Source organism: Typopeltis vanoorti, chromosome 5 (assembly GCF_054136105.1).
Source record: "Typopeltis vanoorti isolate ZY-2024b chromosome 5, IOZ_Tvanoo_1.0, whole genome shotgun sequence".
In the NCBI taxonomy this organism is placed as follows: Eukaryota; Metazoa; Arthropoda; class Arachnida; order Uropygi; family Thelyphonidae; genus Typopeltis; species Typopeltis vanoorti.
In genome coordinates this window covers 74,252,658-74,272,068 of record NC_143553.1, presented here as the reverse complement: position 1 = coordinate 74,272,068, position 19,411 = coordinate 74,252,658, and the positions used below count along the sequence as shown (strand labels likewise).

General features: G+C 35.2%; 1 protein-coding gene across 1 annotated transcript in view; it reads right to left on the bottom strand.

Annotated features, from left to right (window-relative positions):
* The window catches only part of LOC150106535 (mitochondrial inner membrane protease ATP23 homolog), a 93,804-nt gene that overhangs the window by 50,196 nt on the left and 24,197 nt on the right, over nt 1–19,411 (bottom strand). Inside the window, exon 3 of the mRNA XM_090392517.1 lies at nt 13,248–13,464. Coding sequence (XP_090248643.1) covers nt 13,248–13,464 — 217 coding nt within the window. The remainder of the gene's footprint in view (nt 1–13,247; nt 13,465–19,411) is intronic.

Here is a 19,411-nt window from a genome sequence, read left to right as displayed (position 1 = left end):
AGAATATATCGTGATGCCAGACCTGATCAAGGCTTTGGAAAATATCAAGAGAAAAACAAGAGATTTCTCTAAACATTTTCATTGCATGTGTCCAGGTAGGTGATGGGTTATACTGGCATGGATCACTGGTGGCTGCGGATCTGGAGTGGCATAATCCATATTGGTAGTTATTAACTGGTGAGTCTCCAGGTAGTGAAGATGCTAACTTATTGATGACTTTCTTCATTATTTTAGAGAAGACTGAAGTGAAAGCAATGGGTCAGCAGTTTGTAGCATACTTATCTCCCTATTTTTGAAATAGGGTGGCTTACGTATATTGGGAGAGATGCCAGCCAAGTGTAAAAGAGTGCAGAGATTATAAAGCATGCCATCAGTTCTAGGGCACAACTTTTAAGTCCAAATGGGGAGATGCTATTGGTGCTAACTTTTTTGTTATCTAGGTTATTCAAGATTCTTCTGATGTCTTTCTGGCAAATGACTAAAGGAGATGTGTACACTGTTTCTAGTAAGATTGGAGGTATTTGTCTTAGTCATCTATGCAGGAGGAGAGGCAAGAAGAGGAATGATGCCAGGAAATCAACTTTGTCTTTAGACATTGCCAACTTTCTGGCCTCTTACAAAGTAAGAGGTCAGATATGTTTGATGCATTTAACCTTTTCAAAGCCAAATTTTAATTTATTGATAACTGTTTAAAAATGTCTCATGCATTATTCTAAGGCCAAGAATGAAGGTGAAATATCTGTCTCAAGACACTTTACACATGCTTTTAACTGCCATGATATCTTGTTGGGCATCCGTAGCTCAGTCAGTATAGACGAAGTCCTTTGGTTGGAAAGACCTGGGTTCCTCACATCATCCTCTCCATGATGTGAGGAACCTTTATCTGGTCTCTTTTGACTAAAGGTGAGTTAACCGGCCTCATATGGAGGTGTAGGATTTTTTTATCTCAGTAACTCAGGTTTTTCATCTCTCAAAATAGGCAAACCAGTCCCGTGAACACACACCGTTACAGAATATCAGGCATACACATGGACAAGTATTACCCCCGTGGCAGAAGTTTATAGACTGTGATTTGGACAGTTAAGATGTACTGTGGTTATTGTAACTATTATTTAAGGTTTGGTCTCAAGCATATTAGGGTTGGATGTCTGTAGGTGATGTAAATCATTTATGCATTTATGTCCTGACTGAAGTGGGTGTGGATGCAATTTTTTTTGCGACAAAAAAGTAGAAAAGCTTTTTCAAAAACTTTTTTTTTTTTTACCAGTGATACCCTTCATTGTGTATCACTCACACTGTATGTGTCTGTGTGTGTATGAGAGGGAGAGAAGAGAAGGTAAAACCATCCTTGCCCAGGAGACTAAACATGGCATAAAACACTTCAGGCTTCAATATAAAAAAAGAATAGTTGTGTTTCACCAGGCAATAAAGGTTATCTATCATTTAGCATGTCTAGCTGACATTTGCTCCAACAAGGAAGCTATTCTTTTGTGGTGGGAATACTTGCTGATTTTGCCAGTCTCTCACTCTCTCTGGTGAAAGAAGCCAAATCAAGAGATGATAGGGGTTGCGTGCTTGACTAGGAGAAGCAGTATGTTGTACTTTAACTGTGCTGACATCTATTTCACCTGAAACTCCAACTTTTAATCCAAGTTCATCTTTAACAATTTTTATAGCCTCTTCTGAAACATGCTTGTATAAGTCTTATTTGGAACACTCAGAGAAATGCTTTGATAATTCTCACGTTCAGTTTTATAGTCAGCTTTCACTATAGCAAAGACAGAGGATAATTTTGTTATACTGGATAAGTTTTCTGTTTTTTGAAGTGAAAGCTGACCACTTTTCTCTCCCCATCTTTTTTTTAAATAGAGTCCCTACCTCAGTATCACAGCTACAAGGAAGACACAACATTTGCCTTTTGACTGTTTGAACTGAAGGTAATTAGCCAATTCCAGATTTTACCCTAGCAAATGGACATCCATTCCCTCAAGAAGTGTTCAGGCTGCTATGATAGCACTATGTGATTAAGCTTACATTATTAGTAATCTCCTAACAACAGTTTTTCTTCAAATTTGTCTATTACTTGTCAGTACTCCAGTACTGTTGTATCGAACATTTCATGCTTCTAAACCATTTCTGACTGACTCAATCTGCCTAGACCTTGGTTTTCCTCTGAGTCTCTTTCCTGCCATCTTGGCATCACACCTCTCTGACTAACCTTTTCAATCCATTCTATTTAAGTGGCCATACCACTTCAGATAAGCACTGCTCACATATTCTTGAATGCTAACAATGCTAAAAATGAAGATATTAGTTCCTTTCTAATATCTTCATTTTTAATGTGCTGAAATTTATGCCATTTGTTCAATCTCCAAATTTCTCAGAACTCTTTCTCATATTCGTAGTCTCTAATCTTTGATCAAGTACTTTATTTCTAAACCAACTCTCAGATCCATTACTTAAAACTGGTTTGTACATTATCTTGTATAACTACTAGTTTGTTGTTTTGGCTAATTTCTCTCTTATTCCATATAAATCAATTCAACTGATTCCCCCACCAAACCAGCTTTGCTTAATCTGTTGTTTATTTTCCAATTTAATTTGCAATCTTCACTAAAAACTGCTTAAATAGCTAAAATTTAAGCCTACACATTTTACTCGTTCTACAGGTTCTATGAGCCTCCATAGCTCAGTCAGTATGGACGAAGCCTTTTGGGTGGAAAGACCTGGGTTCGATCCCCGTCAATGATGTGAGGAACTCCAGTCTCATACAGAAGTAGGGAGTTTTTTCACCTGGAAACTTGGGTTTTTCATCCCCCAGAACACATGCTTCTACACGCATAGAACACCTCCAGGAATAGGGAGTAATCAACCTATTCTGCAGGATTTCGGTTCCAACTGCCTAAACGGTAAAATGTGTAGGTGTGTGCATGAGCGTAAATTAGGATAAGACAGGGGCTACATAAAGAATGTAGAATCTGTAGGTTTCTATGTTATTGCCTACTTTCATAGTTTTGGTTTTTTTATTGCTGATTTTCATGCCAAATTTGTTATAGCTGTTATACAATTTAGTTAGAGAACTCTGAAGACTTGAAATGGATATACAGTGGAACCTCGGTTGTCGAACATAATTCATTCCTAAAGGCTGTTCGGAAACCGATTTGTTTGAAAACGGAAACCATTTTCCCATAAGAATGAATGTAAAATGGATTAATCGGTTCCCAAACCCCAGATAATTGCTTATTTAAACCTTTACAACAGTACTTAATGCATAAAATCTTACATAAAAAGAATAAACACAATAAATAGATAAAATATAGACGAAAAAGCGTGATCTCTTTTCACAAAACTTTTCACCTCACCCCATTTCACACACATTTCTTTGATCAAGGAACTAGGAATCCTCTCTTCCTTCCTCTGTCTTTGAAGAATTTCTTCAACCACCGCCTTTTGCTTATCCTTCTGAAGGTGTTCCAGTTCTTTCATGATGAGCTCATTCCTGTAGTCCTCCACATCAGCACTGCCAACTTTCAAGCCCATAATTTTGCTCAGAGACATCATCATCAACAACAGCAACATACTCAAACTCAAAGCCCTCAATGTTTCTGTCTGCTACACAGTCTGGCCACAATCTCCTCCAGGCCGAGTTTATGGTCCTGTAAGTCACTTGCACCCAGGCTTTGTCAAGAATATTAAGCAATGGAGGATATTGAAGTGATTTTTCCAGAATTCTTTGAGTGTTAATTCTGTGTCACAGGTCACTTCAAAATACCTTTGAAACGGTGCTTTGGTATAGAGTTCATTAAAGTTCGAAATGACCTGCTGGTCCATGGGCTGAATTAGAGGAGTCGTGTTAGGGGACAGGAACTTCATTGTGATAAAAATCAAACTCCTCCACTAACTCGTCCTCCAAGCCTGGAGGGTGAATAGGAGCATTTTCCATCACAAGAAGGCATTTTAATGGCAAATTTTTTTCTTGAAGGTATTTTCTCACATTTGGGGGAAAGACTTCATGAATCCACTGAATAAAAAATTGCCTAGTTACCCAAGCCTTATTAGTACCACTCATACCAGGGTTTTTTTTAAACAGGCCATCATATAACTGCCTCGCTTTTTCACAAATTACAGTCTAAGAAACACTATCACCAGAGCTGTTTCTTGTTTATCCAAATCAGCAACGATTTTTGCACTTCAATCATCTGAGATCTTTGTTTAGTAAGAACTTTCACTTCTTTTGCAACATCAGCTTCCTTGATCACCTCTTTACTTTTGAGTAGTGTACAGATCATTGAAATCGCCATACCGAACTGCATAGCAAGATCTGAGACACGAACATCATTTTCATATTTGGATAAGATTTCTTTTTTTCACCTCTATCATGGTTCTAACAACTTTTCTTTTCACTTTGCTGCTATCACTATCCTTCTTCGGTCCCATGGTGACTTATTTAATAATAATTTATAAAAAAACAAAACAAAACAAAAAAAAAAACAGCAAAACATGAAGAAAATCAAGAAAAGGCACTGCAAATTCGAGCAGGTGTCTGGATTGAGAGGAGGCTGCAGCGTTAAGTGACGCTCTCCCGCCGTACATCTCACCCTGGGGGGGGGGGTCAAGTGGCTGCCGGTTTGTCTGTTTAGGAACTGAGATTCTGTTCGGAAACCGATGCTTTTATGGTTCAGAAAATATGTTCGGGAACCGATTTGTTCGACAATCGAGGTTCCACTGTATTTAGGAGTACATCATCATCTGCATAAAGCAAAGAGCTAAGTATGATATCTCAAATTATAATATCAAGTTTAATGAATCTATCTTTCATAATGCGATCCATATAGATGATGAATATGAGTGGATATAATGAGCGTCCTTCTTTTACCCCTGATTTTAAATCAAACCATCTTTTCCTGTATTTTCTTCAATTCTAACTGCTGGGTTAATAATCTAATAATATTTAAGTTGTAAATAATCTATATTTACAAATTAAATATAGATTATGCTTGCTCTGTATAATGTTCCATTTACCCAATAAAATAATAGTGTTTTGAAAAGCTTTTCTCTGAGCACCTGATCATATACCTTCTCCAGATCTACAAAACTTAGATCTTTGTTATATCCCCATAATTTCCCAACTATTTGTCATAAAGTGAAAATCTGACTTCTATTTGGCCTGAACCCAGCTTGTTCTTCACCAAGTTTCTCTTAAACATTTTTCTCAACCTCTTTTCAAGTATGCTTGCATAAATCTTACCTGGAATACTCAGTGGAGAAATTCCTCTGTAATTCTCACCTTCAACTTTATTCCCTTCTTTTTTTATAGATGGGAACTATAAGAGCTCTACTCCAATCATCTAGAATTCAACCTTTTGAACATACCCTCTGAATTATGAAGTGTAACCACAGCAAAACTTTTATTCCTCCATACGTGAGAATTTCTGGTCGAATATCAGCTACTTCTGCTGCCTTTCCAGATTTCAAGTTTTTCAACCCTCAATTATTGAAAATTACTGTTTTGTCACTGCTTGTTCTGCTTTGTTTACCAGTCTTTCAAAGTAATTACTTCAGACATCTAGAATACCTTTATCTTCAGTTTTCATGTCACTTTTATCATCTTTGATTCCTTTTACAGTACTCTTCCCACCATTTCTAAAATTTTTCAATAGCTTCCAGAACATTTTGCCACTTTCCTGATATCTATTTTCTATATTCTTACCAAAGTCATCTCATGACTTTTTGTTTAGCTACTTTACACATAGCTAAGCTCTCTTGCATTTTTCTCCATATTCATTTTGGGGAACATGTCAACTTATTTGCTAGAAACTTTTGATATTCTTTCTTCTTTTCCAGGACTGCTTCTTTAACTTCTTGTGTCCACCATGGGGGGGGGGTCTTATTTTGCTATCCTTAAAGGCAACTTCACCACATACCTCCCTAGATAAATCAATCAATGTCTTCTTGAGAGTTTGCCACTAAGGTTTGTTCTCGTTTTCCAAAAGCTGATCAACTTTAATACTTTTTAAAGCTTTCTTACATACTGTTCTTTTCAATGTGATATTAATTTTTACCCTACTTAGAACTAAGTGATAGTACTCCCAATTTTAAATCCTCCCTACCAATATCCTTAAACAGCACAAAGATATCTATTACTATCAAGAATGACATAGTCAATGAAGCTTTACTTATTTCATGCGGCTTCTCTCCGTGAACTTGTGCATATCTTTATGTTGGAACATGGTTAGTAATGACTAGTCAGTAATGCAGAAATCTAGCAGATACTTACCATTATGATTAGCTTTGACTTTTTCTCCAAATTTTCCCAAAACGTTTCTATATGCCTGGTGAGATTTGTTTCCTAGTCTGCTGTTTACATCTCCAACAGGACCATTTTTTACACTTTCTTTATGTCAACTATCTGCTCAATAACTCAAAAATTCCTCCAGTTCTTCCTTGGGGGGGGGGGGGGGGGTAAGACCTTCTGTGGGACCACAGGCAAAAATAAATTTCTTCTTTGTCCATTTCCCCATTTTGAAGTCTTCTCACATAACTTTACTTGAAACTACCTTCCAATCAAGAAGTTTATATTTATGTTTTGTTTGAACATTATCACTACTCCTTACTTTCCTTGATCATTATTGGTTGAATATAACATCCTACACCTATTTTTGTCTTCTTTTTCTCAGTAATGCCAATTATGCATATGTAGTGTTTTCCCAGTTCTTCTGAAAGTTCAATTTCCTTTCCATTAATACTCCTTACAATAGTGGTTCCTATCTTCAGTTCTGACTTGGGGTTTATTCTTCTTCTCAATTTTGAGTTGGAATTTGGTCCAGTAGCTGACTTTTCGCTGTTCATTCTCTGATGAAAACAGCAGAGCCTTGTTTAACTGAGCAATGCCCCAGCTGACATGAAATCTCATATGTTGCACCATCATAAGTATTTGTGGTGTAAGCCAACAAAAGTTGTTTACTGCAAGCCCATTCTTGTTCATTTAGTAACCTGTGGATGCCTACTAATGAGGTGCACTACATGAAGGTAAGGATTGGATATTAGGATTAGGTCACAAGACACAGTCAGTTCTCCACATTCCTTTAAGGCGATTTGGTGGTCTCCTTCCAGTTATTTGGCTTTGATCCTTAAGTGACCCAAACATGCAATGCAATTAACAGAAAATCACAAAAGATACTATGCTAGTTCCTCCAATTATGTAGAATTTAATCTTCTGACCAAGCTACCTAATATTATGAAGTACTACCAAGTAAAATCTGAACATTACTGGCCAGATATCACCACCACCACCTGCCTTTCCATTTCAGATTTCTCAACTTTTTTCATCAGTAATTACTAGATTTCTAGTACTTACGGGTCAAAGGGGTGCTTAAGGGTCAAAGCTGTATAACTGAGAGGAGACCTCCACATAGCCTTTAAAGGAATGCAGAGAACCGACCAGGGCTTCTGACCTAATGTCCAATCCTCACCTTCTTGTGGTGCACCCTGTTGGGTATCTACTTGGATACTGAATGAACAAGGATGGGCTGGCAATTTGGGATTTAGCCAACCAAATTGTATTCTTATTGGTTAAACCAAAATAAAAAATGATGGTACGACATGACAAAATTTCATTCGGAACACTAAATTAGCTGTATACAAGACAGTGTTCAAACCAGTTTTAACTTATGGATCTGAGAGCTGGGTCAGAAGTAAAACTTTTGACCAAAGACTAGAGACCACAGATATGAGAGTCCTGAGAAAGATTATAGGCGTGAACAGATGGCAATATCATATTAAAAATGAGGATATTAGGAAAGAACTTGACATTGTCAAAATCCAGGAATGCGTTAGCAGTGCTAATCTCAGGTGGTATGGTCACTTAAACAGAATGGGCAAAGAAAGAATAGCAAAAGAAGTGTTCTCTACCAGGTTGGCAGAAAAAAGACCCAGAGGAAGACCAAGATATAGGTGGATTGATACGGTACAAAGTGCCTTAAACGATAGAAATATAAGATCTGATAATGTTGGAGTCTTGACAAGTAACAGACCGACTTGGTGGAAAATGGTAGATAGGAAGTTAGTAATGATGTAATTTTTTTCATGTAGTACTATCATATCCTGTACACCCCTTGAGAGTACATGGCAGGAATTTGATGATGATGAATTATTAGATTTCTACAATATCCTGAAGTTTTGTCACCTTTATTATCTCCAAATCCTGCTAAGATATACTGCATCTTCCGACTCTATTAATAACATTCTGAACATTTTGCTAACTTCATGATAATTTACCATCTATGTTCTTCCGACAACTTTGATCTATTTTAACACATGCCCTAGTTTTATATATAAACATTTTTACACTATAAGAGCATATGCTGATTTACTTGCCAGGAACTTTCTTCTTTGCAATTTCTTCTTTTCCTAGATCACTTTTTTTTTCACTTCTAGTCCACTATGGCATGCTTTTTCTATCACTGCACTGGCTGATTCTGTCAATGTGCTTATTATAACTATTATCATGAGACCTCCATGGGCTCAAGAAACTTATAGAAAAAGATTCCACTCTTATACAAACAGCTTATCATATCTTGACTTAAATGCATTCATTGTCTGCAGAGATAATGAATGCAGTACTGGTCAGCTATAATCACCACTGCCTGAAAGTATGGTGAGTGATATCTGGCATTACTGGCCAGATATCACTCACCATACTTTCAGGCAATGCCTACCACTCTCCACACAAAAAAACCCTCCTAACCCTCCAAGACATTATATAGTCTGATTCTAGTGTGTTTTTGTACCAGGGATGGCTTAAATATATTATTTATTATACCATTTACTTTGACAAAGTTTGATATTTATTTTAGTGTCTATGTCTTTTTCTTCTTCGTATGATAGATCACATCCCAAGTATCTGAAAGTGTTTACTTGTTCTAGTATTTTATTATCTATCACTATTTTTTTTCTTATTGGGTTTTCTCCTTTGAATGCCATTATTTTTGTTTTTTCTTTGGATATTGTCATATTATAGTGCTTTGAGATATCATTTAATGATTTTAATGATCTTTGTAAGTCATCTTCTGATGTAGCTAATACTATTTGATCATCTGCAAATAGTAGTGTATCTATCTTCATTTGCAGGGTCATTTGTATACCAAATGGGTTATGCCATTTCCAGATTGTTAATATTTCATTTATATATATATTGAAAAGCAGAGGTGAGAGGGTACATCCTTGTCATACTCCTCTTGATATATCTTTCCATTCTGAGGTGTGTTCTAATTTAACTGCTATTTTATTTCCTGTATATATTTCTTGAATAGATTGTAAAAGATGGTTTGGTATGTTTAAATCGGTTAATATTTTAAACAATTTTTGTCTGCTAATTTTGTCAAAGGCTTTTTCAAAATCAATAAAGGCCACGTGTGTTTCTTTTTAAAATTCTCTTTTCTTTTCTATTAATAATTTTAAAGTAAAAATTGGATCTATGCAGGATCGACCTTTTCAGAAACCATTTTGTTCTTCTAGTAATTTGTCTTCTACAATGCTGCTTAGTTTCTCTTTTAATATTCCAGCATATATTTTATATCCTGTATTCATTCAGCAGGCTAATTCCCCTATAATTATTGCAATTGTCTTTGTTTCCTTTTTTATAGATTGGGATAACCAGTGCTTTTTACCAAGAGTTAGGGGTTTTTCCAGACATCCAAACCATATTAAAAAATTTCATAAGTCTTTCATTAAATTTTTCACCTGCATTTTTGTATAGTTCTATATTTATATTGTCTTCTCCTGGCATTTTCCCATTTTTCATCTTCTTTATGATATTTTTCAGTTCTAACATTATGATATTTTCTATTAGGTCATTCTTTGTTTTATAAAATTTTAATTCATTGTTCTCATCTGTCCAGAGATTTTGGAAATAGGTCACCCATTTTTCTAAATCTATTGTTTGTATTTTTATCTTTTCTTTTATTTCTTTATTCATGTATTTTATTACTTTATAGGTTTTGGGTTGTGGCTTAAATAAATCCTTTTCTAGTTCTGTTACGAAACTGTTCCATCTTTCTCTATGTTTTTTCCTTACTTCTTATTTTGCAATTGCACTATTTCGTTTATACTCTATTTCTGCTTCTATTGTTTTGGAATTTAGCCATTTCTGGTAACTGTCCTTTTTGGTTTTTATTATATTTTCTATTTGTTTGTTCCAGTCTCGTAGTCCTCTTTTTCTAATCCATTTGTGCTTTATTCCTATGGTTTCTGTTGCTGCTTTTGTGAGAATTTGTTTCAAATTTTCCCATTCATCTTCTATGTCACTTGATTCATGTGTGGTTTCTGTTTTTAAGTTTGTGCATTTTTGATATTGTAGTCTAACTTGAAGATCCTGCAATGAAGAAATTTTGTAGCTTGGCTGGTAAGAATTTTCAATTCTGTGTGTTTTTAGCCACTTTGGTTTAAAACGAATTTTTGCTGATACCATATAATGATCAGAGTTTAATTCAAAGCCTCGATATGCTCCTACATCTAAAATTAACTCCGCTAATTTAAAATTTGTGATAACGTAGTCGATTACTGATTTGTATCCTCTGGCTGACCAAGTATATTTATGTATTTCCTTGTGTTTAAACATTGAATTCATTATTCTCATATTATTATAAATGACAAAATCGCGCAATCTGCGACCATTTTGATTACATGTATCTTCGCCAAATTTACCTATGTTTGTTTTGTATTTTTTGTTTCCTATTCTGGCATTTAAGTCTTCTGCTAGCAGTAAATAGTCAGTTTTGTTTGTTTTATCTATGGCATTCTGTAATTCTTTATAAAATATATTACTGTCTTCTTCTTTTCCCTCTTCTGGTGCATATGCACCAAATATTGTTATGTGGCCTCTTAATGTCTTGAGTCTAATTTCTATTAGTCTTTCATTCAAATAGTTGTAATATACAATATTGTTCTTTAGGGATTTATGTACCATAATCATTATACCTGCTTTTGCTCTTTCTTCTTTTTTTACCCCACTGTAGATTTGTATATAGTTGTTTGTTTCTTTTGTACCTTTTTGTTTTTTCTTTGTTTCTGTTACTATACATATCTTTATGTTAGCTTGGTTTAGTTGTTTATCAAGTTCTTCTTCTTTGTGTGCAATGCTTCTCACATTCCATGTTGCAATCTTCATTATGTGTTCCTTTTTCCAATTTTGTTTGCCGTTTCCTGGGTTGTGGTCTTTTTCCTGACAGTCCGTCCGGCTTTTCTTTGCATGAAACTTGAAAGTATTTTGAATTTCCCCAGGGCAGGTTGCTAACCTGTCGCTGAGTAACTCCAGTGGTAGGGCTGACACCTAACGCCTCTGGACAGGCAGATCTAACAGCATTTACTCTGTTAGGGTGTTAAGGTTATACCGCCCATACTAGGTCGCCAGTGCCTCGTTTGTACTTTTAGAACAGGATGGACCACGGGAAGGTGAGGTACATTTGAGTGGGAGAGGCTATATGTTGCACTTCACCACCCTTTCCACCCCCATTTTCACTTCCCAAATCATAAAATTACACACTGCTACAGTGAGCTGAATCCCCACTTGCCCTTCTCTTGCAAAGCTACAATATCTGTTTTACTCTTCATAGCTATTGTTAATGCATTATCACTTGAATATCATTAATGTATATCACTATTCAAGCCCTTCCCAATGTCATTTACATACAATTAAACAACAATGGCCCCAAAGCAGACCATTGGGGAACACCATTAGTGATTTTCCTCTTCTGGGATATCATGCTCCCCCACACACAACCTGCTGATACCTATCAGATAGATAATCTTCAATCCAATGTGTTAATCTACCATCCAATCCCACCTGTGCCAATTTAATTACCAGCTTTCATATGGCAATCTATTGATAGTGTTTGCAAAATCTAAATCAACCACCGTGTGTATGCATTTTCCTTGTTCAAAGCATCTGCACCCTGTTATAATAAGTATACAGAATGCTAAAACACGATTCTTCTTCTTTAGCAAACCCGCGTTGTCTGTCAAAGAGAATTCTGCTGCTGCTGCCAACCCAGTTTTGAATCCTGGTCCTAACTAGCCTCTCTATCACCTTGTTTTCAGGGTGATAGACTAGTTAGTATATATATATATATATATATATAGAGAGAGAGAGAGAGAGAGAAAGTTTTATACCTTGGGTGTAAATATGTTAAAGATACCAAGATTTTTTTTTTTTTTATACTTCATTTTTGTCCTCCATAAATGTCTCATATGCTTGTGTTTTTACATGCTGATCAGATCTTAATCTAACAATTTAAGTGTAGGTTAAATACATACAGTAGCATTACAAAAATGAAGTATTTAGAAAAATGCGAAAATGCCATTAAAAGTGAAGTTTGCACATATCTCTGTCAGGAGGAATATTCATTTTAAGATTAGCAAAAAAGTGGATTGACATATGAGTAAATAAATGTTACCTCACCTCACAATGTAATGGAGATAAAAAAAAGTGTCATTTATATACTGACAGTTAAAATAATTATCAGGCTAAAAATAAAGGTTATTTTTGCATTTCCATTAATATTTTATTATCACTAGACCCCCGAAGTCTTAGGTATTACCTGCAGAAACAAACATTAAAATTACTACCATGGTCTCCTAACAACGCGACCTTAATCCTGTTAAGGAGCAGTAACATTTGATGAGTACAGCAAAAGGGAATAAAAAGAGACAAAATGCAGGAAACAATAATATGCATATTATCAGGAACTTTGTATAGACAATATATATTCAATTTGATCTCCACCAAGCCACAGAACCAGTGTTGTTTGTTATTCTGAAGAAACTGCAAACAGCACTGTAGTCAGAGCATGCAGGAATAAGAACAGTCATATTCTTATCACCTGTATGTTGCTGTGTTTAATGTTCATGTACTAATGTACATGAACATTAAACACAGTAACATATAATATAATAAGTGAAGCCATTTGTCTACATGTTATCGTTCTTTAATTTGATAATTTTGTGAAGATTACACGACTGACCATGTTTTTTATGTTATTTTCTTTACTTTGTGGTGAATTGTATTTGAGAATAAAAACATTACCTTCATTCAGAATTTGGTGTGCTGTATCCTAGCTAACACTAAAGGACAAAACTACTGGGTGTGTATGTTTTTAGAACTACTGTATGTAATGGTGAGTTCAGATTAACTGTTGAGTTTTACAAGAAAGGGAGTATTATTATCTAAACTAAGTGAAAAAAATACTTACTTCAGTGCAAGCAAGATGGTCAAGATTTTTCAAATCCAATTTTGCACGACAATAATCAAACATGTGAAGCATCTCATGAGCCAATACTCCCTGAGTTATCCCAGTAGACTTTACTCGGTTTTGGCAGATAATAACCTGATTCAGTTCTGGATCATAACCACCAGTAACATGTTCACCACACATTTCACAAGATATGTTACGTCGATAATCTAGTTCACTGATAAAATAGAAATCACTTGAATAAAAAAAAAAAATTCTTATTTTCACTAATGGTTATACAGACTATTAAATAATAGTTTATAATTTACTTACTATTTATTCATTTTTATTTTATTATTACAAGAGAGCCTGTGTAGCTCAGTTGAAGTTGTGTTTGCACTCCTCAGTGATAGGCCACCTGAAGAATGAACTAGGTTCAATTTTCTAGTTGGCAAGTTCCCGAGTTGGTCAATCTCTGGTGGATTTTTTTCTCCTACAAACTGGGATTTTTTTCTTGTAAACTCAAGAAACCTGACAGTAGAACACATACTATTTCAAACATTAAAAATATTGTGTTAGGATTAGGGACCACAAGATGGCTGCACTTGTTAGTCACTTCTTCACTGGATGCCATTTTATTTATTTATTTATTTATTTATTTCTATGGGGTTCCCCCCCATTCCTGAACTGTCCTTAGGACTGGTTGAGCCTGCCTAGTGAGAGATTAGGTATGTATTTTATGACTGTAGATCTGTATGTGTGTTCATGGGGCGGGTTTACCTGTTCTGAGGGACAAAAAACCCAAGTTTCCAGGTGATAAAACCCTCTACCTCTGTAGAGGGTTTTTTCCCAATGGCTAACTCACCTTTTAGTCGAAAGAGACCAGATAAAGGTTCCTCATGTCATGGACGGGAATCAAACCCAGGTCTTTCCGACTAAAGGGCTTCATCTATACTGACTCAGCTACGGAGGCTCTCTGGATGCCACTTAAAATTAATCGTAATCTTGGGACAGATATCTCTGATTGGCTACTAGTGGAGATTGAACTGTCAACTCAGTCTCCAAAAGTTAGATAGGGCTAAAACAGCCTTGCCTACTCCCTATAAGGGAATAAAAAGGTATTAGCTGAGCTGATTATTATGACAAAGTGACAAAATGCATTGGACAAGGGAGTTGATACAGCATTGTATTTAGATTTTGCAAATGCCTTTGATAGACCACCACGCAACAAGTTGGTAACTAAATTGGAATGAATATTGTTAAATAACTGATTAGTGAACTGAATAGGTAATTAGCTATCAGACTGATATCAGTAAGCTATGTGTGTGTGTGTGTGTGGATCAGCAATGCCCATAAGAGGAAAGTCACTAGGATTGTGTTCCTACATGTCTGTTTTTGAGGCAACTGCTGTTAAAACCTGAGTTTCTGGGTTTTAACACATTAATTTGTATATTACCATATTTTTCGATATATAACATGCACCCCCAACATTTTCATCACTCCTTTTGATGTATAGATAATGTGCATGCACCAACTAGCGGTAGAGTTAGGAAGTACAGACAGAGGATGGAGGAATTCTTTAAAAGCACGTGCATTGCTAGTAGAAGTGGACGATGTTTTTAATTCCAAATTTTACAATTTTCACATTATTGGGGAGCACTGTGACATTACTATGATTTTTGTGTGACCATTGGGCCCGAAAGATAACTTGTGTGGACTGCATCGTTCTCTTGTAACTAGTTACATCAACAATTGAAAGGTAGGTGTACAATTTTTGTATTTTAGGAAGTTACATTATTCCGTACATCTTGTTTTAAAATATTTCATAAAGTAAATCATTATTTGTTTGTTACTTTGGGAATATGGATGAGGTTCCCGTAAGTTTTGACATGCCTAGTTCTAGGACTGTGAATCTGAAGGGAGCAAAAGATATTTCAGTTGCTACAACAGGGCACGAAAGGTCTAACTTTACTGTGGTTTTCTGCATAACTGCAGATGGTTCCAAACTGCCACCAATGGTGATTTTCAAAAGAAAGACTGTTCCAAAAGGTTGTGATTCCAAAGATATTATTGTTACTGCTAATGATAAAGGTTGGATAAATTCTGAGGTTATGAAATTTTGGTTGGAGAATGTGTGGCGAAAGAGAAAAATGGCATTTTTCAACCCAAAATCTTTGTTAGTGTTGGATTCGTGTAGGGCACACACAATAGCAGAAGTTAAAACAATTGTAAGTATTCCAAATTGGTCGTCATTCCAGGTGGTTTAACAAAAAAACTCCAACCCCTTGATCTTGCAGTAAATAAACCATTCAAAAACAATTTGCAGGCTAAGTGGGAAGACTAGATGATGAATGGCATCCATGAATATAACAAAACAGGGCAGATAAAAAGAACATCATATAAAGATATAGTTACGTGGATTGTAGAAAGTTGGGCTGCTGTAAGTGAAAACTGAGTTAGAAATGGTTTCATTAAAGCACAAAGGAATGCAGTGGTGTCTGGTGACAATGAATATGAAGCTGAAGAAATATGGTTAAATTGCATTAAAAACAAAATTTTTAACGCAATTGATTCTTTCAATATTGAGTCTGATGAAGAATTTTTTGGATTTGAATAGTGAAATGTTCAATAAATATTAAGTAATACTTCTACCTTAGTTTTGTTATTACATTTAATTTACCTCTCATACCTTTCAAATGTATACCGCGCATGTTCATTTTTAACAAATTTAGACTTTTTTGCATAGATAATGCACATGTTATCTATCGAAAAATACAGTAATTGTATTAGGACACATCTACTTGGAGATACTGTTGTTTGTGGACATGCAAAGTGGGGAGAACTACCAGGTACAGAGCAAATATTGTGGCCTTAAAGGAGAATGTGAATAGTGTGTGCGTGTGTGTCAGTGGGCAAGTGAGTGGCAAGCATGCAGTTCTTGATACAAACTGTAAAGTGCTGAAGTTTCTTAAGCAAGAATGAGATATGTAATATACAACTGGTGAGAAAATATTAAAGGAGGTGGAGGAAATGAGGGATATGGGAGTAGCAAGGCAAGGAGAGACTTGAAGTTTAGGGTCATACTGTGTAAACTGTGAGGACATCATTAAAAGAGGATGGCTAAAACTGAATCTCTCTTTTTCTACTGTCTTTATTGCTCCCCAATTCTGAAAATCATTTTGACCTCTTTGATTTTCAGTGTTTGATTTCCTACAATCGAACTATCCTAATAGGGAAGTCATTTTCCTCAATGACTTTGATGTCCATTACTCCAACTAGTTCCCTTTTTCCAATTCCACTGACCAAGCAGGAAAACAAGCTGAGGTATAGTATGCCCACAGATTCGAGACCCTTCGACTTCTGCGCATGTCAACAGAAGGAGAATCCATTCCGATAATAGGGTAATTAATCCGTATTGTGGGATGAGTTGTTTATTATTACATGTCGGAAAATTAACTTCTCTTTTATGATCATTGTAGTTAACTATGTTGCTTGTATAATAGTTGGAAAATTTTACCTATAAACCATGTGATTTCGTGTGTTGGTGATCAATTCATACGTCCTTCATTTCTTTCTCCTCTTCAGCATGAATCGCCTATTCTTGGCAAGTCTCCAAGCGAAGATCTCTAGAGCATGGGCATACTATATTTGCTGTACGTAGTGACCAAAAGTAAACAGTTTCTCTAAAAACCAGAAAACCCTCTCTATACACCAAACACTCTGGATCTTTTTCTTAACCAGTTTTCTTTCCAAGTACACTACTGAAGTGACCTCTATACTTGTTAATATGGATCATAATCTCATAACAGTTGCATTCTTGTAGTACAACCTCCCCTAAGCCATTCACTACTTTGTATTCTTTGGCAGACTAATATTTCTCTTCTTCATATCCATATATTTGTTATGATCACGTGACAGGAATTATCTATGTTGGAATGAGGACCTTCATTCTGCTCAAAATTCCCATCCAATACCCAAGCAATACTTTCCAAGATGTGTGCAACAGAGTAGTCCAAAAAAAAAAAAAAATAACAACAAATCATAAGTGGTTTGAGAAAGCTCCAGTTTCATTAACTCCTATACCAGGGGTGGGGAACCCTTGGCATGCATGCCAAACATGGCACACAACAACCTTTTTCCGACATGCAACCCAAGGCTCACTTTAAAAATAATTAAATAAATTAATACAGATCCAACATCTGATAGGTTTTCATCACATCATACATAAGGAGACTTTATGTGTAAAAGCTTGCCTAAAGGAACTTCAAGAAGTGATGCAAACAGTAAGATTGTTAATTACATTTCTGCAAATGCTTTGAATAAAACATAATTTCAGAATCTATTGAATGAGGTGGATTTGATGTACAATGAACTAATAATGTACAACAATGTTCGTTGGCTTTGTTCTGGTCTTGTTCTCTGAAACAATTTGTTGAATGTCTGGATGAGATAAATCTCTTTTTGACTAATCAATAAATATCTTATAAAGAAATGTATGAAATCATGTGGGTTTGTAAACTAATGATTTTGGCAGATTTTTGCAAACATGTAAATGACTTGAACTTTAAACTACAGGCCTCTGGTAAGACTCTTGATGTTATGTTTGATGACAAAGGCATCTGAAACGAAACTAAGAGTTTTTAACAGGGATGGAGACAGTGAGAAATTTAGATATTTTCCAAACCTAAAGAAATGAATCAATGATGTCCAAAAGGATGATAAAACAGACAGCCAATATAATGCCTTCAAAAGCTATTTTTAAACATCATTGTGTCAACTGTCAAGCAGTTCTGTCTAAATATGTTGTTCAGAGAATTAGAAGAGACTTCAAAATTCATTGTTTACAGACACTATAAAACTGGATGAATTAAACTTGCAGATGTTTTTGTGGATAAGTATGGATGATTTAGAAATGCAGTTTATTGATTTTCAAAGTAGTTCAATTTAGAGACAGAAATTTGTTGACCTCAGACTTGGAAAATATTGAAAAGGAGCAATTACAGATGGGAGTAACAGAAGTATGAAAAATGAGGTACTAAGGACTTGGAATAATATTCCAGAAACTTTTGTATGTTTAAAAACCATTGCAACAGTATTACTATCCATTTTTGCATCTACATATTCTTGTTAATCATTGTTCTGTGATGAACTTTAAGTCTCGTAATAGGAGTAGCCTTATAGATGAAACTAATAGTGCATGGATATCTATAAAGTTACAAAATATAAACCTGATATAAATTATCTGTCATCAATGATGCAGCAGCAGACATCTCACTGATGCCAAATAGATAAAATGTCCATTCGTTTTTTTTCTCTAGTTTTTATTTCATGTTTTCTGTTAAAAAATGTTAAAGATTAACTTCTGTTTAATATATTATGTAGGTAAAATAACATTTTACTTTATCTGTAATTTTTATGTATTAGTCATAAGGGATTAAGAATTAATAAAAGAATATCTTTAATTTTTTTTTCTTTTATTGTGCTTTAGTCAAGTAAAATGATTAGAGATTGTATAATGTAATATGTTGGAAAAACTTGAAAAAACTTGTCTCATTGAGCTTTATAAAAAAAAATTTTTTTTTTTTTAAATCAGAATTATTGTTTACTCTGTTAATGGGATAAAAATCCCTTATTGTTTTTCAGCCAGTAAACGAAACAACGATCGAAAACTACGATCTGAACGTTTCATGCCGACGAACTGTCAGCGTATCCAAGCGTAAGTGACCACTTGGTAGTGCCACACCACGGCAACTCGTTGCAAAGGTGGAGCAAGCTCCCTCACTGTTCTTGATATTTTCTCATAATGTAAAACACACAGCTCTTAGGAGATGTAACATTGTTTTACATTATGAGGAGAGGTCACTACCCAGACCGGTTTCAACCTTTTTTGAGGTCTCATCAGTGAGTAGCTAGACCTAGAATATCAGTTTAAGTGAAAAGAACTTGCATACTTTTGCTATATGACTGCCAGAAAGGTGTGTCACTATATAATATTATTATAACATAGTATAACTAAGATGAAAAGCCAAACGGCTATTTTTCTGGCGAAGTTGATCAGTTAATGGGATAAAAATCCCTTATTGTTTTTCAGCCAGTAAGCAAAACAACGATCAAAAACTACGATCTGAACGTTTCATACCGACGAACTTACTGGCTGAAAAACAATAAGGGATTTTTATCCCATT